Genomic DNA, 18,753 nt, shown 5'->3' with positions numbered 1-18,753 from the left:
CGTCTAGTGGCTACTTAAAAGTAGCTTTTAATGAGAGTTCATTGAAGGATTGATTTAGGAAGTGGGCTTGGGTTAATGGATAGAGGAGAAGATATTGTAAATAGAAGGGAAAGCATAACAGGAGGTGATGAAAATTGAGGTAAGCAAAGAAGTTGGTTTAAAACTTAGTTCTTTTTTAGAACTACCTTGCTCTAGAAATAAATAATAAAAGTGATTTATTTTCTCTTCATCCAGTCTGTGGCTCCAGCAGCCTTATTTTTAGCAGCCAAAGTAGAGGAGCAGCCAAAAAAATTGGAACACGTCATCAAGGTAGCACACACTTGTCTCCATCCACAGGAATCACTTCCTGATACCAGGAGTGAGGTAGGGGGTTGATTATTGCATACATCTGTTTTTCTTAATTTATTTTGATCATAACTTAGTTTTACAACTTTGATTTACTGAAATCTCAATGGGGACTGTTAAAGGAACTTTTAGTGTTTGTTTTTTCCTTAAAACATAGAAATTTTATGGTAAAAGATAATTGTATTTTTTCTGGTAAAATTGGAAAGTGCATAAAAAGAAGAAAATATATTAACTAGATATAATTTGTACCACAGATATATAAATGAACCAGTATTTCCAGCTTCTTTTCTATAAGTAGTTGTACATGTATATATTTTATACCTACTTTTTTCACTTACTGTATGTCAAATATTTCCCCGTCAATTCTCTACTTTCTTTAAATATTGATACAGAATTTCATCATGTACATACATATATTTTAACCATTATCTCTTAAGATAATTTCCAGCTTTTTACTGGAAATATCTCTATGGAGAACATTATTTTTCTTAATGAATTTTTAAAAAATGGATCCTGTCATTTATGTGTTTAACTTTTTAACAAATTCAAGTATGCTCATCTCCCCTTCTCCTAGGAGAATACTGTTGATTATAATTCAGATATATATCCTTCTACCCCTTTATCCTTTGTGTCTACATATAGCTTCCCCTGCCTCCCCCTTCCATCTTTCCTTGACCTTATGAAGAAGGGAAACTCTCCTGGCTTTAGAATTCAGTGACTGGGGAGCAATGAGTTTGAAGAAAAACTACAGATTTCTGTACCAGGTTATTTGTTTGTTACAGTGGATGCACTTCAGAGAGAAGTGGAATTGTGGAATCACAGCTCCTAGTTATATGAGTCAAGTGTTTAAAGTAGCAGTGTCTTGACTTCATTTTCTTTCTGGGCTGCACCAGAGTAGTTTTGTTGAAAAGTTGTTGGTCTGAACTTTTATTTATGTTTAAGACTACTAACTGCCATTGGTCCGTAGAATTGACCAAATAACAAAATTTTATTGAAGTAAAAAGTAAAATCCCAACTTTTTTTTCTTTAAAGTATATTTACATGACTTCTCACCTGAGTCTGTCTTATGAGGTGAATCGGAGAAGATACTTTCTTCATTATAGGGAAAGGAGAGCTACCGTAGGTTAAGTCCTTATTGGACTCACTAGAGATCATAAAGTTCAGTGGAAAGTTAGCAGCAACATAAGTCTCTTAACTCTTGGCTCAAGCTTCATTCTCCTAGAGCTCTATACCAGTGCTGTCCAATAAAAATATAAGGGAAGTCACATATGTAATTAAAATTTTTAAGGTTTTCATTAAGCTTTTATTTTAAATTTTTATTTAAATTTAAAATTAATTTAACATATTTTATATAGCATTTTGTTTAACTCCAAAATATAGTCATTTCAGCATAGAGTCAATTTTAAAACATTATTAATGAAGTGTTTTTTAACATTATTATTTTTTAACTAAGTCTTTAGAATTCATCGTGTATTCTACATTCATAGCACATTTCAGGTGCTTGATGGCCATGTATGAATAGTGGCTACTGTAATGGCTGTACAAATCTGAAGGATTTTTGTTTGTTCCATTTTCTTGTGAACTCCTCTGTGAATTTTAAAAATCTAGCATTACTCTAAAAGGAAAGTTTAACAGGAATCAAATGTTTGAGATTGCGTACAGTACTGTGGGAAGGCTGTGCAGTGTGTTTTGATGATGTTAAAAAAAAGGCATGTTAATATTTTAATTTTAGAAAAGTTTTTAATCTGTATCATATGAACATTATAACCTAAAATGTCAGTCTGAAAATGAACCAGATATCTGGTGTTTATTCTGTAGCCCTTGATAAATAAAGTGACATCTTTTGCTGTGCCACTTATTTATCTATTTCTTTTTTTAAAGGAGAATCTGTTAGGGATAAGGATTAATTTCAGTTCCTACTTTCCCTCATAACTGCACCCTTGCCTTTTGTGGCTTTGGTTTCCTTTGGAGGTTGTTATGATAGAATTGTCTACACTTTATGTTATATACTGTGTCTTTTTGGGGAATAATTTATGTGTCTTCTCACACCTGCAGGCTTACCTGCAGCAAGTTCAAGATCTGGTGATACTAGAAAGCATAATTCTGCAGACTTTAGGTAAGTTTATTTTCCTTTAAAACACTAAAGAAATATGTATGCAATATAATGTTTTTCTAATTTGCAAAATAGGAAACAGGAAGAGAATTTCTTGGGAAGGTTTTTGTACTTTGTAGAGATTGCTTAACCCTGCCACAGAGAGAATGAAGACACCACTGATCTTTGAGATGGCCATTAGCAGGTTTTTTCTGCTTGTTTTTATTCTAGGATTCATGATTTGCTTGATAAGATTTGGGAGTTTTTAACTTTCTGATAAATAATGGCAGAAACTGTCTAAATAACTTTTTTCCTTCCAGGAGTTTTCATAGTCTGTCCTTATATTAGATAATTTTAAAATTGGTAATTAGCGTTCAAAACAGTAGAGTGGAGATGGAGGAATTCAAGCTAAATTGAATTGATAGGCTAAATAACTGATGATGTTCTGTTATTATCTATTATTATTTTCATCAGACTGCCTTTAAAAGCTTAGCAAATATGGAAAATAAAGATTTTCTAGTTCTTTTGGGCTCTCATTTGTCTCTTTAGACAGAGTATTTCATGAGTCATGTTGGAAAGTTGCTGATCAGCCTGTATTTTTTGCATATACACCTATACACACAATGAATTCTTCAAAGTTTATCTCTGAAATTAGTTTCTGCTAATTTTTACTTTAAATTAGTTATCTTCAAGGTAACCATACTTTAAGGGACAATGATGTTTTTCTGCTGGGATACATTTTAATATTTTACTGTGAAAATCTGTAAAATCTAACTTGTGAGAATCAGTTGTGCTTTTAGAATAATTTGCATCAAGTAAATTTTGCAATAGAATTTTCTTCTTTTTTTTAGTCAGTTTGCCTCAGACTTTATTTTTAGTTTTTGGGCGTGCTGCACATAGCTTGTGGGGTCTTAGTTCCCTGACAGGGATTGAACCCCGGCTCTTGGCAGTGCAAGTGTGGAGTCCTAACCACTGGACCGCCGGGGAATTGCCTAGAATTTCTTTACTCGTACTAGATAATTTTATTTACATACACAAAAAGAAATTTCTTCGAAAATTTTTATAGACATACTACATTTTGGTTAAGATCATTTAGAGTTAGATAAAATGATTGGTACTTAATGATGATTGAGATGATGAAAAGGAAGAAGACTAAGGTAAGAGAGGAGTAGGTTTTAAAAATATTTTCTAAAGGTTAAGCTTTCACAAATAATCATTATGTAACTGCTTCTTTTCCAATCATATATTCTGTTGTCCCTAAGAACATGCTTTGTATTCAGATGTTATTGATAGTTCAGGGATCTTGAGACTCTATTAACTTCATTATCTGAGTGGTGCCTTTGAAGATAATCTTAAGAGTGTGCTGCATACTTTATGTGACTCTCAGCCTCTCAATAGGCAGTTTTGGGACCAGAAAATGAGAGAATGATGACTCAGATAAAAGCAGTATAAAATATTTTGAGTATCTTTAGGTTTTTTAACCAGTTACTTTTTTTTAGGCTTTGAACTAACAATTGATCACCCACATACACATGTGGTAAAGTGCACTCAGCTTGTTCGAGGTAAGGAATCCCAATCCCAACCTGAGATGCTATCCTAAATTGTTTTACCATTTAGATGCTAAGATTTATTGTGGGTTAATACATAATACAGCTGCTTTGGCCAAAATTTAAATTAAAAAACCTACCTGGCTTTTAAATTTCAAAGTGAGTGGTTGGAGCTTTTCTCTTGAGTTCTTGTAGTGTTTTTAGGTGATCTCCAGATAAAGTGAGTGAGTTTCTTGTTTGTCAAAGCTGGAGGCAGATTTTGAAAAGTCACTAAAATCAAAGTATCCAATAGCAGTTTTAAGGATGTCTTGGGAATGAAAGGTGAAGTCTCTCAGTCGTGTCTGACTCTTTTTGACCCCGTGGACTGTAGCCTACCAGGCTCCTCTGTCCATGGGATTTTCTAGGCAAGAGTACTGGAGTGGGTTGCCATTGCCTTCTCCAGGGGATCTTCCCAACCCAGGTCTCCCATGTTGTAGGCAGATGCTTTATGGTCTGAGCCACCAGGGAAGTGATCTTAATCTGATTCTAGGGTTGATTGTCCTGGACACTGTTAAAGGCTACCCAGAAGGCCATGTAGAATTGATTTGAACTTACTTTCATCATTGTTAATTCATTGGCAGACTTGCTTTTTATTCTAATTTAACTTTAGTAGCCATGATTGCATTAAGCCTAGTTCTTCTTTTTATTCAAATAGTAATATCAAGAAAGAAAATCTAGATACCATTGTGCATTTAAACGTAATTTCTTGTTTTGCAGATTTTCACTAATAATTGGCCTTATCATGTATTTCATCTGAAAATTCAAGTTTTTTGAGTTCTTTATATTTTGAGAGCATAAAAGGTTTACATTGAGCAAACATAGTGTTAAACAGAAATGGGTTAAATATGTTAATATTTCATCTAAGGAAGATTAAAATTTACTTTGTCACCCAGACAAATTTTTTTGAAGGAGGAATTTTTTAATTGTAATATGCTTAAATAATTTATGTCATTTGCTGATTTTTTCCAAATATATAAAGGTCTTCTGATCTTGCCTCCAGATTAGTTCATCCCCTAGCTTAGAATTTCTTAGTGGACTCTTGTATCAGGATCTCTGAGTTACTTGTTAAAAATGCTCATTGTTACTACATCCTTCTCCAAAAGTGTTGAGTTAGACTCTAGGGAGGATGCCCAGGAATTGGATTTTAAATATCTAATCCTTATACCTGGTGTGCAGAATAAAGCTTAAGTCCCTAAGTCTGGAAGCAGCATAATTGTTAATGTAGTTAAAAATCACTTAAACTGTTTCATTTGACAGTGGAATGTAAGCATCAGGTGGTCAGAGACCATGTCTGTCTCATTTGCCATTGTATTCTCTGCCTTGCAAATAGTAAATGCTTACTAAATAATTATTGAGAATGAATGGAACTAATAATCTCCCCCTCCCCCTTTTTTTTTTAGCAAGCAAGGACTTAGCACAAACTTCTTACTTCATGGCAACCAACAGGTTTATATTTTAATATTTTTCTCTTCTCTTTTTGGGATAGTACTTTACTTGGGTTGGAATTGTCACTTTTTGTTGGGTATATGGAAAGATGATAGGTCTGGCACTTAGTAAACTAGGAGCCAAAGATCTAGTCAAGGATCTCTGATATTAATAGACTGTGTTATAGACAAGTCCATGGTAAATGTTGATTTTTCTGCACAGTTGTCATGCGTGCCTTAAAATTTCCATGCTGCTTTTTAAATTTGTTAAGGTGATAAAATATTTTTGTTGCTGATTGATAGCCAATTTAATTCTGCATTTGTTACTTTGCATTTAAATATCCAAGAGCATAGTTTTGAAAGTTTATTTAAACTTGGATTTCATTGCCAGTTGGTGACTAAAATGTAGTTTGGAGGATTCTGCTGTAATTGTGGTATTTTAAAAGGTACGTTTTGTCTTCACTCACTCCCAGATAGATGGGCACATATATGTGCTAAGAGTTGTGATACTTTTTCTTTCTTGTTCCCTTTTTAAAGAAAAAAATTAACACATAACTTGTATTACCAAATGATTTGCACATTCTCATCTCCAATCTACTATGTAGTTCTTGGAAACCAAAGATACTCTTAATGACCGTCAAGGCTAAGCAGTTCATTTTTATAGCCTGATGGGAGAGATTTTAAAAATAAACTATCAAGTATATTCACACTTGAGAGAGTGATTATCTATTCATTATTTAAAAGAGACCAGACCTATGACTGGCAAGAAATAAGATAATTTTTAGGATAGTTCCTTAAGTATTTGATTTAGGGATTGTACATCTTAAAAATGTTAAAATTTTTCTTATGTTCTGACCTTATTCTTAGGATGATTAATCCTTATTTGAAAAAACTTGAGTACTCAGTCTTTTATTTTTGTTTTTATTTTTTCCGGTCCTTCATCAGTGTGTGGATTAAATGATGTATAGTCAAAAAAATTAGACAAGTTGTTACCTGAGCAGATGGGTTAATGGAAAGATTGGGTTGGGTGTTGGATCAGAGCACTGGCTATTTCTTGCCTTTCTTGCTCTCCAGTGTTTTTTTCTTTTTCTTTTTTTTACTTTTTTTTTTTTTTTTTTAATAATGGAGAGTTTTTTAACTTTGGGTTCAGAATTGAGAGCTCATGACACTCTCTTGTTTCCTTCCCTCTGATGTCAGCCTGCATTTGACCACATTTAGCCTGCAGTACACACCTCCTGTGGTGGCCTGTGTCTGCATTCATCTGGCTTGCAAGTGGTCCAACTGGGAGATCCCAGTCTCAACTGATGGGAAGCACTGGTGGGAGTATGTTGACGCCACTGTGACCTTGGAACTTTTAGATGGTAAGTTTTAGAGGAAGGGACCTTGAAAAGCACTTGCTGTTGATCTGTCACATACCTGGCCAAAGGTGACTTGATTTCAGATGAATACAGTTAGTTGAGGTTATCCTTGTTTCATTACCTCTGCCTCTCTGAGTTTTTCTTAAATGTTCTAATTTCATTTGTAGAACTGACACATGAATTTCTACAGATTCTGGAGAAAACCCCCAACAGGCTCAAACGAATTTGGAATTGGAGGGTAAGAATTATTGCTGTCACTTTCTTTTGACTGTACCAGTGAGATACCAGATACGGATATGTACCCTAGGTTTGGAATTTCCACTTTTTATAGTTATGCAACAGTTATGATTTCAACTTCATAGCTGGGATACTGGCTCAGAAATCGATTGATGTAGGTAACAGCAGGATTTATTTTGTGTTTTGCAACTCTTCGTGGTTTAGTCATTTGGTCAGCAACGTTGGTTGAGTATTTTTTTGTGTGTAGAGAGTGGGAAGGGGGAAAAGTTGGCTTTTCGGAGACATAGAATGTTGGCTTCTTATATAGGAAAGATACAGAGTTAGGAGGTTAGAGCTGGTATTGTAATTTTATCTTTGACATTACTTGCTTTTAAATGGATTTTTGAATTTTGTTTTTATATAGATCACAGTTCAAAGTTATGTTTCAAGTATTCTTGAAAGTCTTATTTATGATTAACGAAATAATTCTCTCTTTTTTTTTTTCAGTGTCAGAAAACTTAAAAGTATTCCTTGCATTTCTGAGAATTCTAGACTGAGGATGCTTAATTTTCTTAATTTTCTTTCTCCTAAGTTGAGTTATAGAAAATGAGTTTGCCTAGGGTTTAAAGGAGATTTGAGAGGACACAAGTCTTATCCTTTACTTTTGTGTAAAACTTTACCAAAATTTCTAGAGTTCTAGACTAACTGTAATCGTAAGATAAGGATGTTCATGAATGAATACAACTTCATTATTTTTATTGCCTTGTAGCGGGATCTTAGTTTCATGTGTGTGTATATGTGTGTGTGTGTGTATGTGTGTGTGTGATCAGTTGTTTCTGACTCTTTGCGACCCCATGGACTGTAGCCCACCAGCCTCCTCTGTCCATGGAATTTTCCAGGCAAGAATACTGGTGTGGGTTGCCATTTCCTCCTCCAGGGGATCTTCCCAACCCTGGGACCGAACCCACGTCTCTTGCGTCTCCTGCAGTAGAAGGTGGATTCTTTACCACTGCACCAGTTGGGAAGCCCCTAGTTTCATGACCAGGGTTAGAACCTGGGACCCTGGCAGTGGTAGCACCGAGTCCTAATCACTGGACTACCAGAGGATTCCCACAATATTATGTTTCACTGTAGGTACTATGTTGTACAGAGGATCTCTCGGGTATATTCATCTTATGTAACTGAAACTTTTTGCCCTTTGACTAACATGTCCTTGTTTCCTCCTTCCCTCAGTCACTGGAAACCACTATTCTACTCTCTACAAGTTTGACTATTTTAGATTCCTTACATAAGTAAGATCACATAGTACTTGTCTTTCTGTGTCTGGCTTGTTTTACTTAGCAAAAGGTCCTCCAGGTTCATTTATGTTTGTTGCAAATGGCAGAATTTCCCTCTTTTTAAATTTTTTAAAAAATTTTAAATTGTGGTAAAATACAAATAACATAAAATTGACTGTCTTAGCCATTTTTAAGTATACAGGTATTACATGGATTTATACTGTACTCCAGTGTTCTTGCCTGGAGAAACCCAGGGACGGGGGAGCCTGATGGGCTGCCGTCTATGGAGTCACACAGAGTTGGACACGACTGATGTGACTTAGCAGCAGCAGCATACTGTTCTGCAGTCATTATTACCATCTATCCCCATAACTTTTCATTTTATAAAACTAAAACTCTATAACCATTAAACAATGACTGTCTATTCCCTGACTCTGGCAGCCACGATTATATTTCATTATTTAGACTATTGTTAGTACCTGTAAACCTCATGTAAGTGGAATCATACATTATTTGTTTTTTTGTGACTGACTTATTTCAATTAGCACATCCTCAAGGTTTGTCCATGTTGTAGCATATGGTAGAATTTTAATTGTTCTCTTAAAAGGCTGAATAATCTTTTGTGTGTTTGTACCACATTTTATTTATCCATTCTTCCATCGATAGACATTTGGTTTGTGTCTGCATTTTACCTTTTGTATGTAATGCTGCAATGAATATTGGTGTATAGTATCTCTTTTGAGACCCTGCTTTCTATTCTTCTGGGTATATACCCAGAAGTGGAATTGCTGGGTCATATGCTAGTTCTATTTTTATTTTGTTTTGAGGAACTGTTTTCCATACTGGTGTACCATTTTACATTCCTACCAACAGTTCACAGAGTTCCAATTTCTTTATATCTTTGTTAACACTTGCTGTTAATTTTTTTTTTGGCAGTAGCTGTCTAAAGGATGTGAAGTGGTCTTTGATTTGCAGTTCCCTAATAATTAGTGATGTTAAGCATTTTTCATATTCTTATTGGCCATTTGTGTATCTTCTTTGGAGAAATGTCTACTCCAGTCCTTTGTCCATTTTCAGATTGGGTTGTTTGGTTTTTGTTGTTGAGTTTTAGGAGTTCTTTGCACATTCTGGATACTAATCCCTCATCAGATATATAATTTACAAATATTTTCTCCTATGTGTGTTGCCTTTTACTCCAGATAGTAGCTTTTGATGCACAAAATTTAAATATTCCCATGGAGTCCTTTTTGGGGAGGGGTGTGGTCACCTGGCCTTTTCTATCATATCTAAGAAGTCATTGCTAAATGCAATGTTGTGAACCTTTTGTTCTTTGCTTTCTTCTAAGAGTTGAATATATGTATTTTTAATTGGAGGATAATTGCTTTACAGTGTTGTGTTGGTTTCTGCCTTACAATAAGTGAACCAGCCATTGTTGTTCAGTTACAAAGTCATGTCTGACTCTTTGCAACCCCACGGACTGCAGCATGCCAGGCTTCCTTGTCCTTCACTATCTCCTGGAGTTTGCTCAAACTTGTGTCCGTTCGTGCCATCCAGCCATCTCATCCTCTGTCGTCCCCTTGTGCCTTCAATCTTTCCTAGCATTGGTCTTTTCCTTTGAGTTGGCTCTTTGCATCAGGTGGCTAAAGTTTTGGAGCTTCAGAATCAGCATCAGTCCTTCTAATGTATATTCAGGGTTGATTTTCTTTAGGATTGACAGCTTTGATCTCCTTGCCGTCCAAGGGACTCTGAAGAATCTTCTGTAGCACCACAATTCAAAAGCATCAATTCTTTGGTACTCAGCCTTCTTTATGGTCCAACTCTCAGATCTGTACCTGACTACTGGGAAAACCATAGCTTTGACTATACAGACCTTTGTTGACAAAGTGATGTCTCTTCTTTTTAATACACTATCTAGGTTTGTCCATAGCTTTTTTCCAAGGAGCCAAGCATCTTTTAATTTCATGGCTACAGTCACCAACTGCAGTGATATTGGAGCCCAAGAAAATAAAATCTGTCACTGTTTCTACGTGGTAATGTATATATTTCAGTGCTACTCTCAATTCATCCTACCTTCTCCTTCCCCCACAAGGGGAAGTTCTCTGTGTTCACAAGTCTGTACTCTGTGTCTGTTCCTGCCCTGGAAATAGGATCATCAATACTATTTTTCTAGATTCCATACATATGCGTTCATATATGATATTTGTTTTTCTCTTTCTGACTTATTCTGTATAACAGGTTCTACGTTCATCTACCACAGTTTAACTGCCTCCAATTCATTCCTTTTTGTGGCTAAGTAACATTCCATTGTATATAGGTATCACAATTTCTTTTATCCATTCATCTGTCGATGGACACCTAGGTTGCTTCCATGTCCTGGATATTGTAAATAAATAGTGCTGCATTGAACATTGGGGTACATACGTCTTTTAGGATTATGGTTTTCTGAGGTATATGAGTTTTACTGTTTTGGATCTCAGTTTGGATCCTTTATCTGTGTTAATTTTTGTATATGGTATTAGGTAAGGGTCCAGTCTCATTCTTTTGCATGTGGATGTGTAGTTTTCCTAGCACCATTTGTTGAAAAAACTGTCCTTTCCCCATTGAATGGTCTTGGCACCCTCGTCAAAAATCATTTGACCATGTATGACAACGTTTTTTCTGGACTTCTGTTTCATTCATCTATATGTCATTACCCCACTGTTCTGATTACTGTGGCTTTGTAGTAAGTTTGGGAATCAGGAAGTGTGAGTCTTCCTGCTTGGTTTTTCATTTTCGAGATTGTTTTGTCTATTCAGGGTCCTTTGAGATTCCATATAAATTATAGGATGGATTTTTTATTTCTGCAAAAAATGTCGTTGGAATTTTGATAGTGATTGCAGAAGTCTATACATTGCTTTGAGTATGCACATTTTAACAATATTAATGTTTGAGTTAATGTTTGGATCGAGTACACCGGATGAGTTTCTGGTTATGTTTTCCGTAATACCTTTCACCAGTGTTCTGCAGTTGTCACTGTGCAAGTCTTTGTGTGTAGGTCACTGAGTCGTGTCTGACTCTTTGTGACCCCATGGATTGTACAGCCCACCAGCCTCTTCTGTCCATGGGATTTTCCAGTCAAGGATACTGGAATGGGTTGCCATTTCTTTCTCCAGGGGATCTTCCCAACCCAGGGATTGAACCCGGGTCTCCTGCATTGCAGTCAGATGCTTTACCGTCTGAGCTACTAGGGAAGCCCATGCAAGTTTTTACTTGGTATTTTCTAAGTATTCTTTTTGATGCTGTTGTAAATGGGATTGTTTTCATATAATTTCCTTTTCAGATTGTTTACTGTTCATTCAGGGAATTGTAACTGAATTTTATTTATCTTGCTACTTTGCCTAATTCATTGATTAATTCTAATAGAATTATAGAAAATAATTTTTTGATGGAATCTTTGGGGTTTTCTGCATATAAGCTCATGTCATCTGCAGACCAGTAATATTACTTCTTCTTTTCCAATTTGATGCCTTTTCTTTCTTTTTCTTGCCTGATTGCTGTGGCTAGGACTTCCAGAAGTGTATTGAAAGTGAGCATCCTTTCCTTATTCTTGATATTAAGGAAAGTTTTCAGACTTTAACCATTGAATATGATATTCACTGGGTTTTTTATATATGGCTTTTATTATGTTTAGATAGTTTGCTTATATCCCTAGGTTGTTGAGTATTTTTATGTTGAAAAATGTGTTGAATTTTGTCAAATGCTTTTTCTTCATGAATTGAGACGATCATGTATTGTTTTTTTTCCCCCTTCATTCTGCTTATGTGATGTGCTTGTGTACGTGCTCAGTCGTGTCTCACTTTTTGTGACATAGCATATCAATTGATTTCCGTATGTTGAACTGTCTTTATATTCCAGGAATAAATCCCACTTGGTCATGATATGTAGTTTTTAAAATAGGCTGTCAAATTCATTTTGCTAGTATTTCGTTGAAGATTTTTTATCTATGTTTTTAAGGGATATTGGCCTGTAGTTTTCCCTTCTTACAGTGTTTTAGTCTGATTTTGGTTATCAGGGTGGTGCTCACCTCATAGAATGAGTTGGGAAGTATTCGTCCTCTTATTTTTTGGAGTGTTTGAAAAGGATTGGTGTTCCTTCTTGTGGTGGCTTCTCTTGTCACGGAGCACGGGCTCTACGTGTGCAGGCTTCAGGAATTGGAACTCACAGGCTGAGTAGTTACAGGTCAAGGGCTCTAGAGCCCGAGCTCAGTAGTTGTTGTGCATGGGCTTAATCCCATGTCATGTGGGATCTTTCTGGACCAGGGACTGAACCTGTGTCCCCTACATTGACAGGCAGATTCTTAACTACGTGACCACCAGGGAAGTCCCCAAATTTTATTTTGATTTTTCTCTATTTTTCTTTTCTCCATTTTATTCTCTGCTCTAATCTTTATTGCATCTTTCTCTCTGCTACCTTTGTTCTTTTTCTAGTTCCTTAAATTGTAAGTTTGTTATTTTGAGATGTTTGTTGATTTGTTTTTGTGTTTCACAGCTTGTGGGATTTTAGTTTCCTGATTTTAGTGTGTTTATATCTGTAAATTTCTCCCTTAGCACCACTTTTGCTACATCCCTTAAGTTTTGAAATGTTGTACTTTTGTTTTCCTTTTTCTCTTAAGTATTTTCTCATTTCCCTTTTGATTTCTTTGATCCATTGTGATTTTTTCCCCCCAGTTTTCACTAACTTTTATCTCATTTTGATTTTTAGTATGATATGTGTCTTTTAAAATCTTTTGACTTAAGTTTGCGGCCTAACATATGGTCTGTCCTGGAAAATGTCTCATATGCACTTAAAGAATGTATGCTGCTCATTTGGGGAGAGTGTTCTGTATATGTTTGTTGGATCTAGTTAGTTTATTTAAGTCCTATTTCCTCATCCTCCTGTCTGATCTATCAATCATTGTGAAGGGGGTATTGAAGTCTTCAACTATTACTGTAAAGCTGTCTATTTTTCTTGAATTCTTTTAGGTTTTGGCCTCATATATTTTGATGGCCTGTCACTAGGTATGTAAATGTTTATAACTGGTGTGTCTTATTTCTGTACCTAGCCTTTTAACATATATAATGTCCCTTCTTTGTCTCTTAAAACCTTTTTTGATTTAAAGTCTATTTTGTCTGCTCTTAGAATAGCCATGCATGTTCTCATGGTTACTGTTTGCATTGTGTTTCTTTTTCCATCCTTTCACTTTGCTTGTTTGGGTCTTTGGATCTCAGTGGCATATAGATAACTGTAAGTTGGAGTTCGAGCATATGTTTTTACCCATTCTACAAATCTGTCTTTTCCTTAAGCGTTTAGTCCACTTACACTTAAAGTAATTAGAGATAAGGAGAGACTTACTTCTTTTACTTATGGCAATTTTTATATAGGCATACCTAGTTTTATTGCACTTCGCAGATAATTGCACTCTTTATAATGAAGGTTTGTGGCAATGAAAAGGTCTGTTTGTGCCATTTTCCCAACAGTATTTGCTCACTTTGTGTCTGTTACATTTTGGAAATTCCTGTTATGGTGATATGTAATAATATTACTACTACAACTCAAATGATGGTTAGCATTTTTTATCAATAGAATATTTTTAAAATTAAGGAATGCATATTTTTTAGACAAAATGCTATTGCATGCTTCATAGACCACAGTATATGTAAGTATAATTTTTATATGCACTGGGTAATGAGAAGTTTTTTGTGGCTTGCTTTATTGTGGTGGTGGTGGTTTAGTTGCTCAGTCTGTCTGACCCTTGCTACCCTGTGGACTGTAGCCCACCAGGCTCCTCTGTCCATGGGATTTCCAGGCAAGAATACTGGAGTGGGTTGCCATTTCCTTCTCCTGGGTATCTTCCCAAGCTGGGGACTGAACCCGGGTCTCCTGTACTGCAGGCAGATTCTTTACCGACTGAGCTACCAGAGAATTCCCTGACTTTATTGTGATTAGCTTCATTGAGATGGTCTGAAACTGAACCCACAGCATCTCCACAAGTATGCCTGTGTGCCTTAGAGCTTTTTGTTCATTTCCTGCATTACTGTTTTTTGTACTTAGTTGATTTTTCATAGTGAAAAATGTTAAACTTTCTTGCTCGTTTTTTGTATTCTAGGCTGTTTTCTTTGAATTTATCATGGGATTATCTTTGACATCCTAAAGTTATAGTACTCTGATTTTTTTTTCGTTTGGTTCCTCAGACTTGATATAATTTCCATGGTGCTGTCTTCAAGTTTGCTGATTTTTCTGCCTCATCTGTCTTTTAAATCCTCCAGTGCATTTTTCATTTCAGTTATTGTACTTTTCAGCTCCAAGATTTCTTTCTAGTTTCTTTAAACATTTTTATTTTCTTTTTAAATCTCTTTATCTCATTTTGTTAACATGTTGTTTTCTTAACTTTCAACTTCGTTTCCTTAAGTGTCTTTAAGGCAGTTATTTTAACATCTTTGCCTAGTAGATTTGCCATTGGGTCTTTTTCAGGACAGTTTCTGTTGATTTTTTTTTTTTTTTTTCCTTTCGAATGGGCTATACTTCTTGCTTCTTTATATGCCTTGTGATTTTTTGTTGTTGAAGATTGAATGTTTGAATCTAATAACACGGTAACTCTGGAAATCAGATTCCCTCACTTTCCTGGGGTTTGTTATTTTTTATTTTTGTATATTTGGGCTGGTGGCTTGATTTTTCAGGGATATCTCTGTGCTGAAGATTAGCCTGATGTGTAAAATTATGGACTTCTCTTTTCTGAGCCTTCTCCTAGACATTTCTGTATATGTAGTTTTTAAATTTTCTACCATAATATCTGGCTCCCAAAGAGGGAAAAGGAAAAAATGAAGTGGGGGAGGAAAGGTGTTGGCCCTTTGTATCTGGGGAATTCACTTCAGCCAGAGGAGGAGGGGATCACAACAATGGAGGGAGGTGCAACAGTGGTCTCCTGCCTGTTTGTACCTCTGTGATTGAAAGCAACAGTCAGCGATCAGAGCACAGATCTCCAATATTTGCCAGTCAGGCTTCCCCAAGCTGTGAGAAAGGTACTATAGGAACAGATGCACAGCTACCTGGGGCTGAGAGCTGAAACTGAGGGAAATTAAACCCAATTATTTGTCCATGGCTTACTTATCCTGGAAATTACAAGCCTTCAGCAGACTGCAGTGTTCCAAAATAGTTATATCAAAAAGATCCTGCCTGTGAAGTTGTTGTTTAGGTGGGAGACAGATTCTTGGGGCTTCCTACTCTGCTGTCTTCACAGAATTGCCCTCCTCTTTTAAGGCTAAATGATACTTCATTGTATGTACAGGCCACATTTTTAAAATCCGTTCTTTTTTGTTGTTGGACACTTGGCTTGCTTTCATACCTTAGGTATTGTGCCTCTTTGCGATCTTGTGATTCTTGATTGAAGTTTAAAAAATTTTAAATCTCCTGATGGTAATAATTATCAGTCTCATGTTAGAGTAGCCTTCTGGTTATGGGCTAGCCCAATTCCCAATGCCACAGCAGACACAGTCTACTCATTTTAGTGTTTTTTTCCCATATGATGAATTAGTTGAATTGAAAAAAATGCTATTTGCTTTATTCTAGGCATGGCAGGCTGACAGGAAAACAAAAGCAGATGACCGAGGAGCAGATGAAAACTCTTCGGAGCAGACAATCCTTAATATGATTTCCCAGAGCTCTTCAGATACAACTATCGCAGGTTTAATGAGCATGTCAGCTTCTTCTACCACAAGTGCAGTGCCTTCCCTTCCAGCCACTGAAGACTCAAAGAGCAACTTAAGCAACGTGGAGATGTTGTCAAGTGAGCGTTGGCTGTCCTCCCACCCTCCTTTCAAGGTAGAACCTGCTCAGGGTTATCGGAAGAGTGAGAATTTAGCACTTGTAGGAGCTGATCATTCCTTACAACAGGATGGTTCAAATGCGTTTGTTTCCCAGAAACAGAATAGTAAGAGTGTGCCGTCAGCTAAAGTATCACTGAAAGAATACCGTGCAAAGCATGCAGAAGAGTTGGCTGCCCAGAAGAGGCAACTGGAGAACATGGAGGCCAATGTGAAGTCACAGTACGCGTATGCTGCCCAGAATCTTCTGTCTCACCATGATAGCCATTCTTCGGTCATTCTGAAAATGCCCATAGAGGGCTCAGAAAACCCTGAGCGGCCTTTTCTGGAAAAAACTGACAAAACAGCTCTCAAAATGAGAATCCCAATGACAGGTGGAGATAAAGCTGCCTCTATAAAACCAGAGGAGATAAAAATGCGCATTAAAGTTCACACTGCAGCTGATAAGCACAATTCTGTAGATGATAGTGTCACAAAGAACCGAGAGCACAAAGAAAAGCACAAAACTCACCCATCTAATCATCATCATCATCATAATCACCACTCACACAAACACTCTCACTCACAGCTTCCAGCTGGTACTGGGAACAAACGTCTGGGTGATCCAAAACATAGTAGCCAGACAAGCACCTTAGCACACAAACCCTACAGCTTGTCTAGCTCTTTCTCCTCTTCCAGTTCTTCTCGTAAAAGGCCCCTCCCTGAAGAGACTGGAGGGGTGGCGTATGATCATTCAACCAAGACCGCCAAGAGTGCTAAATCCTCTTCCATAAATTTCTCCTTCCCACCTCTTCCTACAATGGCCCAGTTGCCTGGGCATAGCTCAGACACAAGTGGCCTTCATTTTTCACAGCCCAGCTGTAAAACTCGAGTTCCTCACATGAAATTGGATAAAAGCTCCACTGGGGCCAATAGTCACAATACACCCCAGACCACAGACTATCAAGATACTGTGAATATGCTTAACTCCCTTCTCAATGCCCAGGGTGTTCAGCCCACTCAGCCCCCGGCGTTTGAATACGTTCATTCTTATGGAGAATATATGAATCCACGGGCTGGTGGAATGTCCTCCAGATCTGGCAACACAGACAAACCCCGGCCGCCACCTCTACCATCAGAACCTCCTCCACCGCTTCCACCCCTTCCCAAGTGAAAAAGAAGAAGAGAAAAAAGCTTCTTTAAAAACGCATTTGTTTTTAAACTACTGATTCTGGACTAAGAAAAGTACTTCTCATATGAAATATGTCACCCTTGTTGGACTAGGGAATAAATTAATATTGAGACATAGGTGGGAGGATGGTTGAGGGCCTTGGTTGTTAATGTCTCCTGCCTCAGAAATGTAACTATTTTATTATAGTTTTTACTGGTATTGGAGAGGTGAGAATGTGTTAAAGCTGTGAATGATTCAGAATACTTTCTCTCTTCTTGGCCTCTCCACCTCCTAATTAGGTTGATTAGAGCTGATATCTTCCCTCTTCTTGCCAGGACTGAAATATGGAGGGTTTGTTTTATCAAACAGTTGTGGATCCTTTTGGTGTTTAATATATCAGAAGAGAGGAAGTATTTAAACATCAAAATCTTTTAAGAGACTTTAAAAAAATAATTTAAAGAAAGTAAGTTATCTGTTTAGTTTTTTTTTTTTTATATAATTGGGGAAGGGGTAGGGATTTTGCTGTGTGTATGAGATGCACAGTAATGAGTCCTTCCGGGTGGGATTGGAGGGTTGGGGGTGTGTGTAGGTGGGTTGGGAAGATAGGATTTTGGCCATGAGTGCTGAGACAGGCTCTGGCCACTTGAAGTGTTTCGACCTGTAAGTGTGTATATAAGTGTGGGTATGTGTGATATTAAGTGTGTGTGTGTTTAAAAATCATGTTTTATCTTTCCCTCCCTGTCCTTCACCATTTCTACTTCTCGACAGTCTACTAGGGAGAACACGGTGTGGCCTTTTTGAGCATAAAGGGAGGAAGAGGCATATATTTGGTGTGATATTTTCCCCTATTCTTTATGTTGTAATTGAAGGTAGCCTTCTAAATTCTAGTTTGGGCAGGTGCAGCCAATAGTCTGATATTGGACTCTTACACAGACTTCCTTTTTTACCCTCTTTTTCCTTTTGATAGAGAACAAAGATGGGATTGAGGAAGAAGGCTGGAGAGCTAGGCTGGCTTCGGCCCTACAGAATTGTATTGTGTTTTTTTTCCCCCCATGTTGGGCTTTTGGAAAGTGTTCAAGTGAGAGCAGTCTCAGGGTCCCTGAATGGAAGTGGGGTGTGCTATCCTTTCGGTGAAGCCCAGACCATATGTGAGCATAGTTCTGGGAGAAGCCATGGAGCTAGAGGATACTGAAAACAATGGAAATGTGATTGGGAATTTTTAGGACATTATATTTTAAATTATATTATGAATGTAAGACTTTCTGTATGTCTGAAGGGAAGCAGCTGCATCCTCAATTTTTGCAGTCTATATGACTTCAGAGATCGAAACTTACGAATTTAACAGTGCTGATGCCATGAGGGTGAGCAAGCCTAGCCTACAGATAACTGTTATGTTTAGATTGTCCATCTTTGGTGGCTTTAATTCTAGGCAGAAGTTCTTCTGGAGATTTCTAAAAGTCCTTTAGA

At 36.8% G+C, this 18,753-nt stretch overlaps 1 protein-coding gene across 1 annotated transcript in view; it reads left to right on the top strand.

Moving 5' to 3' along the window:
* CCNT1 (cyclin T1) overlaps window positions 1-17,293 on the top strand; it is a 35,949-nt gene extending 18,656 nt beyond the window's left edge. Inside the window, exons 3-9 of the mRNA XM_010857731.1 lie at window positions 235-363; window positions 2,401-2,461; window positions 3,937-3,999; window positions 5,424-5,469; window positions 6,645-6,808; window positions 6,973-7,043; window positions 15,883-17,293. Of these exons, the coding sequence (XP_010856033.1) occupies window positions 235-363; window positions 2,401-2,461; window positions 3,937-3,999; window positions 5,424-5,469; window positions 6,645-6,808; window positions 6,973-7,043; window positions 15,883-17,289 (1,941 nt within the window). The 3' untranslated portion in view covers window positions 17,290-17,293. The remainder of the gene's footprint in view (window positions 1-234; window positions 364-2,400; window positions 2,462-3,936; window positions 4,000-5,423; window positions 5,470-6,644; window positions 6,809-6,972; window positions 7,044-15,882) is intronic.
* The last annotated feature ends 1,460 nt before the right edge of the window (window positions 17,294-18,753 follow it).

Source organism: Bison bison, unplaced genomic scaffold (genome assembly GCF_000754665.1).
Source record: "Bison bison bison isolate TAMUID 2011002044 unplaced genomic scaffold, Bison_UMD1.0 scf7180017864383, whole genome shotgun sequence".
In the NCBI taxonomy this organism is placed as follows: domain Eukaryota; kingdom Metazoa; phylum Chordata; class Mammalia; order Artiodactyla; family Bovidae; genus Bison; species Bison bison.
Note: the sequence above shows the minus strand (reverse complement) of the source record. Positions and strands in the feature narration are given on the sequence as shown.